This window comes from Lactuca saligna, chromosome 3, assembly GCF_052625555.1.
Source record: "Lactuca saligna cultivar CGN05327 chromosome 3, ASM5262555v1, whole genome shotgun sequence".
Classification (NCBI taxonomy): domain Eukaryota; kingdom Viridiplantae; phylum Streptophyta; class Magnoliopsida; order Asterales; family Asteraceae; genus Lactuca; species Lactuca saligna.
The window spans coordinates 100,606,582-100,621,656 of NC_136419.1; the positions used below are offsets into that span (position 1 = coordinate 100,606,582).

A 15,075-nucleotide genomic window follows, 5' to 3' on the forward strand; every position below is an offset into this window, starting at 1 on the left:
TAACCTCGCCCCACCAATCTCGGGCCCTGTCTTTCAGCGTGCAAGAAGAAAATCCAACCTTTGTCATATCCGGGAAAGAACTCGTGTGTTCAACGTTTTCGATATCCGCCACCCAGTGTCAACATAAAATAGGGTCCCTGATCCAAAAAACACTTCGCCGCCCCGCAAGCCTTAAACTCCTGGAATGAAGGAGTTCGGGCCCCAACCTAACCTACAGCAATTTCAGCCCTAAATTCCCTGAGTCTCTCCTCCATAATCTACACCATACCCTCCTTGCCCATCCTAAAAATGATTGGGGTAGCATCAAGGATGCCCCTAGTAACCTCGATTGCGATACGCTCGCACAGCCTCTCATCAATGACATTGGTAGTGTCGCCTGATCCAGATCCCGATCCTAATCTCCCTGCTCCAAATCGTGTCATCACCATGCTGAATTGAAATATCATAAATCACAACGATCAAGATTTCCATATAAGGGATCTTCCCACACCGATCCTCCTTGAAGTCGTCAGATCTAACATTGGTTCGGGTACAGGTCCTGTGCTTTCAGTAATACGGGCCCAATACTACCTTCTATACCTACTTGTATCTTTCCCCACTACTATACCTGATAATTCCAATTATTCCCAAAACTAAACCATATCCCACAAACTACTGTATATATCAAATCTCATGTTGTCATAAGATTTTCACTACTCATATCAATCATAATAGGTTGCCTTTATGCATGCAAATTATACACATAAAAAGATCAAATAGACTTCTGAATAAAAGATTCTACCCTAGGACCACAACCAGACAAGGAACAGGAAATAAGGCCAAATCAATCATTGTGAGGCTATAAGATCCTAACCATATACAATTCTAAAAGCATACACATAGCAAGTTCTGATCATCAAAGCTCAAATATCAGTATAACATGGGTAGCATATTGGGGAACTACTTACTTGGCTAGGCTGATCACGCGCATTGCACTCTCATCTTTTCTTTTCCTTCAAAAGCTTTTTATGTTATTTTTGAAAACAATTTTTACCATTTCCTTAGTTTAAGTCCCGACACACCCTAGAGTGTGCCCGAATCCCTCAAACCAAGGCTCTGATACCAAGTTGTAACGACCCAATTTTTACAAAGAAATTTTTCATTTTAGAATAATCAAACACAATTCAACATTAAGAAATCCATTTATAATTATTTTCAAAACATAAGTCAAATACAACTTTTATTCCAAACATCATATTGTCCCGTGAAAACGCCTAAGAGAGTGTGCACGCCGCGTCGTCACGCCTTGCCCTTGCCCTTGGGATCTGAAGTACCTGAAACAAATCCACAACCTGTAACCTAATGCTTAGTGAGTTCCCCGTAGCATACTACACACACATATCAAATATCACATATCCTGTTAGTTATAAAAGCTACCTATATCACATAAGCCATCCATACATAAACCTGTAAGGATGTCGTGGGCTCCCCCCAGGGTCTAACACCATTGTGTCATGAGCTACCCCACATGGTCCTAACCTGGGAATGCCATGGGCTACCCCACATGGTCTTATATCCAACTGCCACGGGCTCCCCCCGGGGTCTTCCATGCAATAACATACATAATCACATAACATATCATATCTCATAGAAATATCTACACATAACATAAACATAAACCTGTAAGGATGCTATGGGCTCCCTCCAGGGTCTTATACCATTGTGTCATGGGCTACCCCACATGGTCTTAACTTGGGAATGCCATGGGCTACCCCACATGGTCTTATATCCAATTGCCACGGGCTACCCCTAGGGTCTTCCATTCAATAACATACATAACCACATAAAATGGGTTGGCCTTGGTGCCTTAGACCCATTGGTATGGTCAGGAGACTCACCTCTGTCCGAAGAATCCAAAGCTGCCCTCCTAACTGTCCAAAACCTCTCGTGTTGAATAATAATATTAACCAATGTTAGGGATTCTCATAATCTAAGGGAAACCCAAAATCCAAGTCCTTCCACAAAGGCCCAAATATTATTCCTTTGCTAATGGGCCCAAATTCCATGTCCAAAAACCATTAATGGGCCTCATGGCCCAATGAGGCCCAATTATAACACCAATGACCCAATACAGATAAAATGGCATGCTATTCTCATAATGCGACCAAGACCAATAACCAAATGAGGCCTAATAGTTCAAAGGCCCAAAACATATCCAAGCCCATCTGTGACGTGTACGCTTAGCGAATCAACCTGGTATACGCAACATACTGGGTCTCTGGGACTTATGCGCAGCGTACGTTGTGTTATGCCCAGCGTACTAACAGGTTAAGCACTTTCTCCATTAAATGCTTATTACTCGATTCCTTTATGTCCAAAAGTCAAATCTAGGCTTATTAAGACGACCTATGGCATAAATTTAGCAACTCTATGCCTTTTCATGTCTCATATGCTCCCAACACCCCCATTAAGACCTTTTCAAGGTTCTTAACCCATGCATGAGGTCAAAACACCCACCAAGACTCCATTTTTATGTTGCAAACGAACCAAAGGACCTCAGATCTGTCACTTTCATCTCCTGGAGTTGCTCAACTCACAAGAGGAGGTCCAAAATCAACAAAAAGGACAAAACTAGAAAATCCTAGATAGACCTAGTGATTTAAGTGGAAATGTGCAAGATTTATACCTCCAGAAGCTCCTCAAGGTCGACTAAATGCATATTCTTGAAGTACCCAAACCACCCCAAGCTTGCTTAGCAATTCCTTCTTCTTGAATGAACTCTAAAATCGCCACAAAAACCCACTACTTAAGCTCAAAACCCTCTCACATAATTCAGTTGTAGGTGGACGAAATGAGGATAAAAAGACTGATAGGGTTTGGTCCAAGAGGCGAAAAGGTGTTTAAATAGGGATCAAGTCTGATATTTAGGGTTTTGGCGCTCTGTTGCGTACGGTCGGCGTACCCTTTCGTACGCCCCGCGTACGCAAGGCTCCTTCCTGATCCTTCTCCCATAGTACGCTAAGTGTACCTGATTTGGAGTGTTACACACGGCTACTGATACGACAATCACAAACTGAATAAACACAAATTTCTCTAATCAGAATCAGTTCACAGACTCAAAACATGGACTAAAACCCTATCTCTAACTCCTATAATATGACCCATTCGCCTTTACCTAATAGCCCCAATTGTATTTGCCCCAACCACAAGAATGGGCCCTATGGCCCAAAAGGCCCAAACCATGACACGCAAGGCCCACAACAGAAAATTGAGTCTGCCTATCCTAAACAGGCCAAGGCCCAAAACTAGCTAAGGCTCAAAGTCCAAAAATTGATTAACAACTCACTGGGTGTACGCACAACAGAATATAAGTACACTTAGCGTACTCGGTCTTCAGGCAGTACGCGCAGTGTACATCTAAGTACGCCTATTGTACCAAACTATTAAGCACTTTCATCCATTAAGTGCTTAATCCATGCAGTCACTTCTCTAAATTCTAGATCTCGATGATTTAAGGGGTTCTAGGGCATAAAGTTGGAAACTTTATGCCTTTGCATGCCTTATAGGAGCCCAACATCCCATTTTGTCCACTAATACTCACTTTAAGGACCTATATATAAGCATGGTGCCATGACAACCATCAAGATAGCATTTTTATGCCTCTAACACGCCAAAGGGACTAAGATCTAGCATTACAAGCTTCTAGAGTTGCTCAAACTCACAAAAGAGAATCCATGAATCAAAATGAGCTTATAACCAAACCCTAACTCAATCTAACAAAAGGATCAACAAGGAATGAGATTTTTACCTCTAAAAGCTTTCCAAGATGATGTAGATTCAAGATCTTGAAGCTCAACCATGTCCAAGGCTTGCTCACCAATTTCTTATTGCAAATACACCAAAAGGTCCACAAATGTCACTTTCAAGTTCAAAGGTCACTCTCCAAAGAAAACTATGGTTCTTGGGATGTTTAGAGGTATAGAGGTTGATAATGGTGAGGGTCCAAATACCATAAATGTGCTTAAATAGTGAACATGCCTGGAAAAGTAGGGTTTGGCTTTTGGCCACCTATATAGATCTTAGTGTCATATTCTTAGATAGAACAATTGTATCGATTCCAGCAATATTTGCATTCTCTCCAGTTACAACTTGTATGGTCCTTTTATTCGACAATGGTTGGAATTCAGTGAAAACACTCTGATCTCCAATCATGTGATCGGTAGCACCACAATCAACTGCCCAAGGTTTTGTATCTAAAGTACTTGTTAAAAATGCGGATGAGAACTTATTTTGTTGTGCAACAGTGGCTGTTCCTTCTCTTTGTAGGTTAGACATTGCAAAATCCTCTGAAGAGCTTTAATTTGTTTCTTTGTAAACATCTCTTTAGTGTCACTTGCTGCTACATTTCCACGAGAGCTAGATTTCCAATCAGTAGGTTGACCATGAATCTTCTCACATATTTCTATAGCATGTCATGGTCGCTTGCAATGATCGCACCATGGTCGTCCAATCTTCTTTTGAGAAGGTTTGGAACCGACAGTGTGCTTGGTGTTGGGTGGAAATTAAGTTACAAGAGCAGATCCCTTGGTTATTTTAACGTCTCGATTTTCACAGGAAAATTTTTCATTTTTATTTATCCAGACTATAAGTCTTACACATGTTATATTACATATTCAATTATAAAGGTGAGTCTTAACGGAAGTCTTAAATGTTATTTATTGCCTTCGATGCAAGCATAGTCACACAGGAGCCTTTCCTCGATCCAAAGAACAACATGTAAAGCAGTTATTCAACAGCTGTAAGCCAAGGCTTAGTGAATTCCTTCAAAATACCACATACCAAAACATATATACAATGCATACACGTATTGGCCTCTAGCTTATAGTTGGTCCACACCATAGCCTTCAATATATATATGACCTACCCTATGAAGCCTTCAGCATGTGGTTGGTTTGCTTTCCCTTGGCCTTTAATATAAATCTAGTCCGCCCGAGTCTATTGACCTTTAGCACAAACTAACTATCCTAGTCTAATTGCCTAAGTGCATACTACACGGTAACTATATCCTAACATACAGAAAATACAAATTGGAGTATACAATATAGTGAGAAGAACTCACCTTAACAAGTTCTTAGATGTTTAACAACTACCCGAGTCATCCAATTGACAAGTACGCGCCTAACATGTATTAACCTGTAATACTAGAGTTTGGTAGTCCTTACGGCAATCTGGTAATGTAGGCTAGTCCCATCACTAATCCCAATGAATACTGATAGCTCTATCAAATAAGGATCGGCCAGGCAGGACAGTTAGAAGGCATGATCATTTCGGCATATAGCTTTCCTGATATCCAGCAACCAAGTCAACATGACCATTCTAGACACCTCTCTCGTAAGTAGATTGATTGATATTATTACTAGGATTAGTGATAAATCTTTCTTTACATATCCATAACAACGACTATAAATAGAAATACAAGTTACACTTAAAACATAGTAAATTTAGCCTAACTTACAGAGAGTTTCTAACGAAACCGACATTATACAGGCAGAACTCTTACATGAGAGCTTCTAGTCACCGTCACTTTGATGTCGTAGGCACTCACTAAGGTATCCGAGAACTAGGGAGTAAAATGGCTAAAAACTAGAAAGTATTCTATAGAGAATCGGAGGAAGGGTGTGTAGAGAAAAGAGCAGAAACACCATATTTTATAGGCTAGGAAGGGGTGTGCGTCGCACACTTGGTCGGAAGTGATAGCATGGTGTGCAACGGGTGGTGACATGTGTCGAAATCCAGGTGGTGTATCAGGTGCGTCGTGCAAGCTGTCAGGGCACGCGTCTGCACGCGAGAATTTTTGATTTCTTAAAAATTGCATAACTTCTCCGTACGAGCTTCGTTTACAACGCGTTTTATATCCACGCATAGCTATCGACGAGATCTGCAACTTTTGTTTAGACTCTATTGGATAATTTTGACTTTATTTTTTAATTTAGATTTTTACAAGCTTAGACTGTTAAAGTCAGTGTAAAAATCATAACTCTCTTATACGATATCGATTTTCAATTGTCCTTATATCGACAAATAGGTATGGATGAGATCTTCGACTACCATTTAGATTTTTTCCAACAATCGACCGATCTTCATTTAAGTTTCTCTTGTCGCGTACTAGTACACTGAAACTTCTAAAAATCATAACTTCTTCATACGAAGTCAGATTTAAGCGTTCTAACTATATGCACTCTCGTTTTTACGATTAATATGACTTTAGTATAGACCAATAAGGTTAATAAGTAAGTATCCCCAAATCGATTTTATAATAATCATTTTAGATTACAATCTACAGTAATGGTAAAAAGTGGGTGTTACTGTTTTGGATTGCCACTAGTACCAAGCATGACCCTTTTTTGGTTGTATTCCTGACGAACTTCTAAGAAGACTTCTTGGAGTGTGAGCATGGTCTTCGTACCTAATATTCTTCCTCGAACGTCATCAAGATCTTGATTTAGCCTGATAAGGAACTTGTAGATTCTTTCCGTCTCCGGTATAAGCTTGTATTATTTTCCATCTGTGCAGCAACTCCAAGTAAAGGTATCGAGAACATCCAGTTGTTGCCAATGGCAGTTTAGAGCTGTAAAGTGGATTGTTATAGTAGACTCCCCCTTAGAAGATCATGTAGGATGCCTTTAATTTCAGAAACTGTTGAGGTGTTGTCTTGATTTGAAAATGTGTCTCACACTGCAACCCAAATTTCTGATGTAGTTTTATAAAACATAAATTGTTCTCCAATTTTGGGTGTCATTAAGTTTAAGAGCCATAACATGACCATGTTGTTTTCTGTTTTCCATTTTTTAAATTGAGGACTTTTCTCTTCTAGTTTAATTAGATCTTCTTCCAAATATTCCTTCGTTCCTTTTCCTCCTATGAAAATTGAGATAGAATGTGACCAAAGACTATAGTTTTGGCCATTCACTTTTGTAGCCTATGGGAAGAACACTAATCAGTGTTAGAGTTTGGCTAGATCTGAGGTGGATTTTCCTGACGACCCTGCTTTCATTGATTAGGGTTTAGCGGTAGGAATTTCCCTAAACTTGATTGAGTTGCTTTTCATTGTGACAATAAAGAAGAAGAATATGATTAGAACAGCTTACTAAGTGGGACAGAATCGAATCTGCTCCGATACCATTAGAATTCAATATATAAGCAACAGAAAATAAAGAAGAATAAGAGAAGAGAAAAATCAATACGTTCTCATTGAATAATTAAACAAAAACAAAAGGAATCCTCCCTAATAAATAAAAAACTTTTTTGTCACATGTCTTCTTCTCCTTCATTTGGACACATAGCATTTTTTAGAATTTTTGAATTTTCTATTTTCCACTTGTCATTTTATTAAATTAAAATTTCATATTTAATATGTAAGGTAATATATATGTAAAGTATTTATTAGAAATGGTTTATATATGAAATGTATTCAATACATTAAAACCTCATTAATTTTAATAATTCAAAAAATTTCTCATTTTTCGTATAAATTCAAACGTTTTTCAGATTGTTAAAATTTCATATTTAATTTTTTTTAAATGAACCCATGTAATACATAGGTATCACACCTAGTATAAATACTAAACAATTAGAGTCGGCAAGCTATACTAATTTCTTTATAGATAAACTAGACTCTAAAATATAATATAAAAACAAATATTAAATAAAAGAGTGTGCTAAAAAATTCAAAAACCATGTATATGACAAGAGTTTTTATATCATATATATGAATCCAATACTCTAAAAGTGTACATTGTTTGGGGTATACTATGTTATCGCTATTCTTTCCCATGGAATATTACTAGTGGATTCATAATAAAGACCAACCTAAAAGTGTACATTGTTTGGGGTATACTATGTTATCACTATTCTTTCCCATGGAATATTACTAGTGGATTCATAATAAAGACCAACTAAAAAACTTACATTCCATAAACCAAAAAGATCATCTTGTGACTTTATGCTAAAATAACTCCCATGATATAATAACATAGACTTAATAAAATCATGTAGAAATCAATGGATTAGAATATTCATACAAGAACATGAAACATTTGATGATACAATGCCAATCGCATGCAAGTTCTTCAAGAAATCGGTAAGAAAATTACATATAAACAAACAAATTTACTTACTACCCTCACCTGCAAATCCAACAAATTTTACAGATTTACAGTTGGAAGAAATCAGAAATACCAAATTTGCCCTCCAAAAAGTTAACGAGCTTTGGCAAGGGTGCGACTAGACACACCATGTAACAATTTCACAAACCCTAAGAAACTGAGCTTTCCATCAGTGTGCCTAATCCAATCATGCAATACAGAATGAACAGAAACTGAAGGACCAAGGCCAAGTTCCTGAAAAAACCCCAAAAATAGTTGATAAAGATTCAAGAAAACAGAATCCCATTTGGAAAAAGATCTTCAAGTTTGAGCTTTTTCAACATTTGGAAAGTGGGTCTTTAAGAAAAAGTGATAAAGATGTAAACTTTCACCAAGAAAGAAAGAAAGATCATCTCGATATCTTGAAAGAATTCTGGAAATTTGTTCAAGATTTTTATAATTTCATTAAGTAATTAATAAATTAAATATCATCCCAAAAATTATCGTTAAAGTACACAACCGAATTCGGGGGTTATAAACACTTTTACAAGGTTATCAATAGCATTTATGACTAAAAGCAAGAAATACCAACATAGTTTCATTTATTTGTTTATTATAGTATCCTAATTTCATTATTACCTTTGAAAAATCTACCCAATGTTAAAATTGTAATTTCAATTTTATTCTTATTAAGACATTGTACGTTGAAAAATTCACCGAAATAATATGGTAAAATATTCCAAGGACAATGTTGTAATAGAAAGAAATGAAAGTAGAACACTCCCCTCAAAAGTCAAAACCATTTTTGTTCAAAATATGTGATAAAAAAATATGGAAGAAAACCGAATTGTAAACTTACTGAAGCAAGTTCTTCAATCATGATAGCCCTATTGCCATCTTTGTCAAATAATTCATATGCACATCGAGCATGTTGTTCCCATCTATCAAGAGCCTCGAGTTGATGAACACTTATAGCAGCAGCACAAAATTCATCAAACTCCATTTTTCTGTATTGAAGCGCGTTAAGCTGCATACGGGTGATTTTATATTCATCTAAAAGTTTAAAGAATACAATATGTAATCAAATGATGAATCTAAAGTCCTTTACTTATGTTGCATTTGTTAGATAAGACAAAACATGAGGACAAGCTTTCTAAGGCTATTTCTGAAAACAGAGTAATTTTGTCCGATTCATGTCCCACCTTTTTAGGTGGGACCACTGACATAAGTCTATGTCCCACCTTGTTTCGCCTTTTTGAGTGGGACAAAAAAGTGCATTTTTTTGTCTCATTCGCCATGTCCCACTTTTTAGAAAGAGAAAAAATTGCATTTTTTTTTGTCTTATTATCATTCCAACTCTTATGTGAGACAAAAAATTACAATTTTTGATCCTTTGACATCAATCCATGTTCCACCTTTTTGGGTAAGACAAAAAAATTATTTTTGTTTCGTTAACATCATTCCCATGTCTCACCTTTTAGAAAGGGAGATAAAAAAACAGTTTGTCTTATTAACACACTTTGTTCCACCTCTTAGGATGGAACTAATAACTGCTATTTTTGTCCTATTGACATCAGTCCTAGTTTTAAACACAGTATAACCTGTTTTGTTTTGTTTTGTCTTGTTCTAAATAAGAGACTTGGGCCTTAAAGATCATACCGATGTTAGAAAATCATGGGCACGTGACTCCTTCATGGCATCCGTAGAATGCTTCATCAAGGCCTAATTAGTTCATAAGAAGTGAAGATCAATATTTCAAAAAAAAAACTATTTTTCATATGAAGAAAAAGAAAGGAAATTGTCGTGTTGGTTACCAACCACTTTGATATTCTCCATGCTTATAGAACCGTTTTTGCTCGGTTCTAACAAAGAAAATTGCTCCTTTAAATAAAACAACTCATCTTTAGTCAAGGTCTTCACTAAAGCCTGCAAAAAAGGGAAACCTATAACTATAACCGAATTGACTATTTCAATTAGTGTTTGTTTCGTTTGTTTTTTCTCAATAAGTGTGAAAATTTTGTGAGAAAATGACGGCATATTTGGGGAAATGGAAGCGAAAAAAATAAATAATGACAAATTGTAATATGGAAAATCTTATTCCCCTTACTTTCTCTACAAAACGTTTTTTTTGCTGCATTAAGTAAAGAAAAAAAACACCCGTATAGACATATTGGATTAAGGTGTTGTTTCTTTTTTACTTAATGGACTTAATTGGGAGATTAGTACCTAATCTAGTAAGCTATATATTGATGTTTCTTTTTTTACTTAATGCAAAAAGAATGGCTTAATAGATAAAGTCAAGAAAACGATGTTTTCCCAAGTCCATATTTTTTACAAACTTACCCTTCTTAAATATTCCTACCATTTCTCCATGTGTCTCGTCATTTTCTCAATGCTATTTAAGTATCATTTATCTTGACAACACTTTATCTAAAAGTCACTTAATGGGAGGAAAAACAAACAAAGAAAAAAGCGCCATTAAGTCCATTAAGCCGAAAAGAAATAGCACCTTACTTTCTTTAAAAAAATAATAATAAAATAAAATAAAAACTAAAAATACTAAATTTGAATCTCAAAGAACATACCCGTAAAGCCGATTTACGAAGAGCAGAAGAACGCATGTAACCCTTCATTTGTCTCAATATCGAGACATCAAGTGGCACTTTCACATCATTAGTATTTCTAATCCATGGATGACCTACAACAACATTATATGCTCTATTCAAATCAAAATTACCAAAATGCCCCCAAACCTAGGACTACCCAAAAGACATAAACAACACATACCCAATGCCTGAGCAGCTGTCATTCGTCTCCTAGGATCCTTATTCAATAAGCGTTTAACAAAATCTTTGGCCTCTAAGGATAGTGTGGGCCATGGTTCTTCCTCAAAACTTGGATGAGCTTTTAACACTGCTCGAAAGATTCCCGATTCGGTTCTTGCCCAAAAAGGGCGACTCCCACACAAAAGAATGTAAGATATAACACCAATACTCCATACATCGGCCTCAGTGCTATATGATCTATGTAGCACTTCGGGTGCCACATAGTATGCACTTCCCACAATGTCATTTAGTCTTTCATCTACAAATCAAAGCAACATACTTTCATGGGTAGTTTTGTATTATAGCATCCTACATTCGGCTCCTTTTGTTATAACATTGTACTTTCTCCTCAAAGCATTGGACCTTGAAAATTTTATCCAATTATTGTGTTGTAATTGACTAAATGGAATGTTTATTTTTCTTATTAGGGCATTATCTTTTGAAAATCTACCGAATTGGAAATTGCTTTGTATTTGGATGACATTGTTTATTATTCGAAAATGACATTGTTATATTATAATTATAAAGAAAAAAAAAATCCAAAATTACAATGCTGTGATATAAGAATTATGAAATGAAAGTTGGATGCTATAATAAAGAAATCAACGAATGTACATTGTTACGACATTATACAAATAAAAAATTATTCAATTAGTGTTGTAATATCAACTTTTGTCTTATTAGGACATTATATTTTAAAAAATCTACCGAAGTATAGGATTTGAAAATGCTTTATATTAATTAAATAGAAAGTACCTGGCTTTACAAAATCCGACAAGCCAAAATCTATGGCCTTTAGTTGTGAGTTTTCATCCTTTGATGTAAATAAGAAATTCTGATTCACCAAAAGAAGAAATATATATATATATATATATATATATATATATATATATATATATATATATATATATATATATATATATATATATATATATATAAAGAAATAAATTGTTATCTTGAACTACATACGTTTTTGAGCTTTTAAACTTTGTTTAAATTAGTAAACAAACCTCTCACCTCTGGCTTTAAGTCACGATGCACTACACCTTGAAGATGACAAAATGCAACCACATTTAGTATTTGTATTAACACTATTTTAGCATCATCTTCTGTGTATTTCCCACCTCTGTAAATTCAAAATTATTATTAATGGATTGTTAACGAATAAATTGAATGGAAAATAAGTGTCGTATGCTTAAAAAATCAAAGTCATAGACATAATAATACCTTGAAAGTATTCTATCCAAAAGCTCACCTCCTTTACATAACCTGAAAATGAGTCGAAGAAAGCATAAGGCCTTGCGAAAATGGAAACAAAAAAATGAGGGCAAATTAGTAAAAGGATAAGACTTAATCGACACTTTTATCGAAAAATTAAATGAATTTAAACTTATTTTCTTACTCCATTACAACATAGACGTTATCATTGTCTTCATATGCGTCGTAAAATTTCACCAAGTTGTTATGTCCAGTCAAAGCTCGTAATATCTTTACCTCCCTTCTCACATCCTCGATGGCTATGGCTGTTGTCATCTGAGAAGAATAAAATTATAATTAATTTAATCAAAATTCAAAGCGTATTACAGATCTGATTACACCATTGTAGATCAAATCACACTCGTGATCAAGGGTAATCGCTAATTTTGATGATAATCGTCGGAAATGAGGAGAACTTGGAGTTCAAAAATCAAACCTTTGACTTTGGAATGATTTTGACTGCAACTTCTTGACCCTTGAATTCCCCTTTCTTGAACTTAGCTTTACAAGTATGTCCGAAATGCCCTCTTCCTACTTCTTCACCAATCTCGTATTTGTTCCCAAAATGCTTCGAAAATCCGAAACTTTTATCCAATCCTGTATTCCTTTCTCCGTCATTTACACCAGGTATCGCTGCCTCGTTTGGCTTGACGGAGCCATGCCGCCTCGCCAACGCCTTAATGTGCTTTGCCGGAGACGGCGGCGGAAATGGCCGTTTAAAGAACCTTCTGGGTGTTGTGGAATTAGAGCTCGCATTCGGCGCCGGAGATGATTTTTTTGAGAAAAGATAGTGAGCTGGACTTGGACTGTAAAACGGGAAAAATGGAGATTTTTTCCCTACTTCAGTTTCACCTTTCTTGCTAATCTTATCCTCTGATTCTTTTCCATCACTGTCTTTCGCCGGAATATTCGTCTCTTGGTGACCGGAAAATTTGGTTCTTGACGAGGGTTTGGAGCTACAAACGCCCATTTTGTGAGGTTTCTTGCAAGTCGCCCTCTTTTATGTGAACTTCAATTACTAAAATATCAATATCAAAGAGTTAATATTGCAAATCAAAAATTCTTTTGAGTAGTAGATAGTGTGAGATCTTGATTTTGATTCGACAAGATTCTGAACCTGATTTCCTGATGATAAAAAATTTGGTTTTATGAAAATTTGTGATGATCATGTAATTTGATATAATTTTTTTTTTTCCAAAAAAGATAGTTTGGATATGAATTGACCAATGGTAAAGTGGAATTAAAGAAAATTTAATGACAGTACTTTGAAGTTTTAACATCAATTTGGTGGTCCAACCAGGGGAACTATAATTTTAAATTAACCAAATTATATTAACAGGTTAAGATGTACATCGTAAAAATATAAAAATGGTATTTTTAATTGATAATACACTAATATCAAGGGAATATGACTTGTTAAGGTAATTAACTTTTTGGGTTGTTTACATATAGATAGTTATCTTTTTTTGTCACATCTACGTAACAAATTTTTTGGAACTGTTCACTTATGATCATTATGACCTGCTGTAGCAGGTTACATCCAGCTACAGCTGGCCATAATGGTTATATGTGAACAGTTTCATCAAATTCGTTACTTGATGCGTACAAAAAAAATAGTTACCTAAATATGAATAAAACGAAAAGTAAGAATAAATTACATGAATGGTCCCTATGGTTTGGGGGAATTTGTGCATTTGGTCCCTAACTTATTTTTTTTTAACTCGGATGGTCCCTACTGTTTATTTTTGTTGTGCGCTTAATCTTTATCTTACCTAAAAAAACTATTATGCCCTTATTAATTTATTTTTTAATTAATTTTCTTATTTATGTTTTTTTATATGTTTAAAAAAATTAATAAACCCCACATATCTTTATCTCCTCACCGTAAACCTAAAATCACATTTGAAAATTTTAATTTGGGTCCCACTGATCACCATCTCATCCCACATTCTCTTCAACCTCTATTTTCTTTCAATCTTTAGTGACATGGAAGTCTTCACCATCCTTTTTTTAGTCCTTCAACTCTGGCGAACAAACATCATAACCGAATGTCTCTTCACTTTATTGGGTTGCGGTGTTGGTTCGCTGGAGTTCAAGGACCGAAAAAGAATAGATGGTGAAGACTTCGTTGTTATTAAAGATGGAAAAGAAATAGAAGTTAAAGATGATGAAAGATGTGATGGTGAGGAGATACAGATATGTGAGGTCTATTAGTTTTTTTAAACATGTAAAAAAATACATAAATAAAAAAATTAATTAAAAAATTAAATTAATAAGGACACACTAGTCTTTTTAGGTAAGACATGAACCAAACGCAACAAAACAAAACAGTAGAGACCATCCAAATTAAAAAAAAATAAGTTATGGACCAAATGCATAAATTCCCCAAATCGCAGGGACCATTCGTGTAATTTACTCTTACTTTTGGTTTTGTTCATATTTGGGTAACTGTTTTTCTTTTGTCTATATCTAGATAACGAACTTGTTGAAAGTGTTCACATGTAACCACTATGACATACTGTAGCCGGATGTAACCTGCTACAGCAGGTCATAATGGTCATATGTGAACAGTTTCAAAAAGTTTGTTACCTAGATGTGTATAAAAAAAATAGTTACCTACATCTGAACAAACCGAAAAGTTAATTACCTTAAAACACTCACTATCCCTCCTGGCTCCGCCCCTGGTCCAACCATCGATTAAATTGTAGTTTTAACATCAATTGGGTGGTCTGACCATCGATTAAATTGTCTTAATATGAACCATAAAATAATAGATTTAGAAAGAGAAAATGATAAATATATATATATATATATATATATATATATATATATATATATATATAATAATTTTAAAAAAATTATACAAAAAT

The 15,075-nt window shown here is 35.3% G+C and overlaps 1 protein-coding gene across 7 annotated transcripts; it reads right to left on the reverse strand.

The window, feature by feature from the left end:
- Positions 1 to 8,017: 8,017 nt before the first annotated feature.
- On the reverse strand, positions 8,018 to 13,356 carry LOC145037060 (CDPK-related protein kinase-like). Of its 7 annotated transcripts, none has more exons than XM_078985615.1 (11): positions 12,642 to 13,354; positions 12,351 to 12,481; positions 12,176 to 12,217; positions 11,966 to 12,074; positions 11,705 to 11,783; positions 10,911 to 11,207; positions 10,709 to 10,821; positions 9,942 to 10,049; positions 9,783 to 9,845; positions 8,983 to 9,150; positions 8,018 to 8,378 (listed from the first exon to the last, which is right to left on the reverse strand). In XM_078985615.1, the coding sequence occupies exons 1-11, from the start codon at positions 13,173 to 13,175 to the stop codon at positions 8,238 to 8,240; spliced, it is 1,785 nt and encodes a 594-aa protein (XP_078841741.1). In that variant the 5' UTR covers positions 13,176 to 13,354; the 3' UTR covers positions 8,018 to 8,237. The 7 variants fall into 7 exon arrangements, 6 of the variants coding, with proteins under 6 accessions (XP_078841741.1, XP_078841742.1, XP_078841743.1 ...); XR_013678629.1 differs by having other exon boundaries at positions 8,239 to 8,378; positions 8,983 to 9,176; positions 12,642 to 13,355; XM_078985616.1 differs by lacking the exon at positions 11,705 to 11,783 and having other exon boundaries at positions 11,959 to 12,074.
- Between the last annotated feature and the right edge of the window lie 1,719 nt (positions 13,357 to 15,075).

What these genes read in the sequence shown, in the direction of transcription:
- LOC145037060 (XM_078985615.1), bottom strand. Translation starts at nt 13,175, where the DNA reads ATGGGCGTTTGTAGCTCCAAACCCTCGTCAAGAACCAAATTTTCCGGT. An exon ending in ATCGTGACTTAAAGCCAGAG is followed by an intron (nt 11,784 to 11,965) that starts GTGAGAGGTTTG and finishes TTGGTGAATCAG; the next exon opens with AATTTCTTATTTACATCAAA. An exon ending in GTCGGATTTTGTAAAGCCAG is followed by an intron (nt 11,208 to 11,704) that starts GTACTTTCTATT and finishes TTTGATTTGTAG; the next exon opens with ATGAAAGACTAAATGACATT.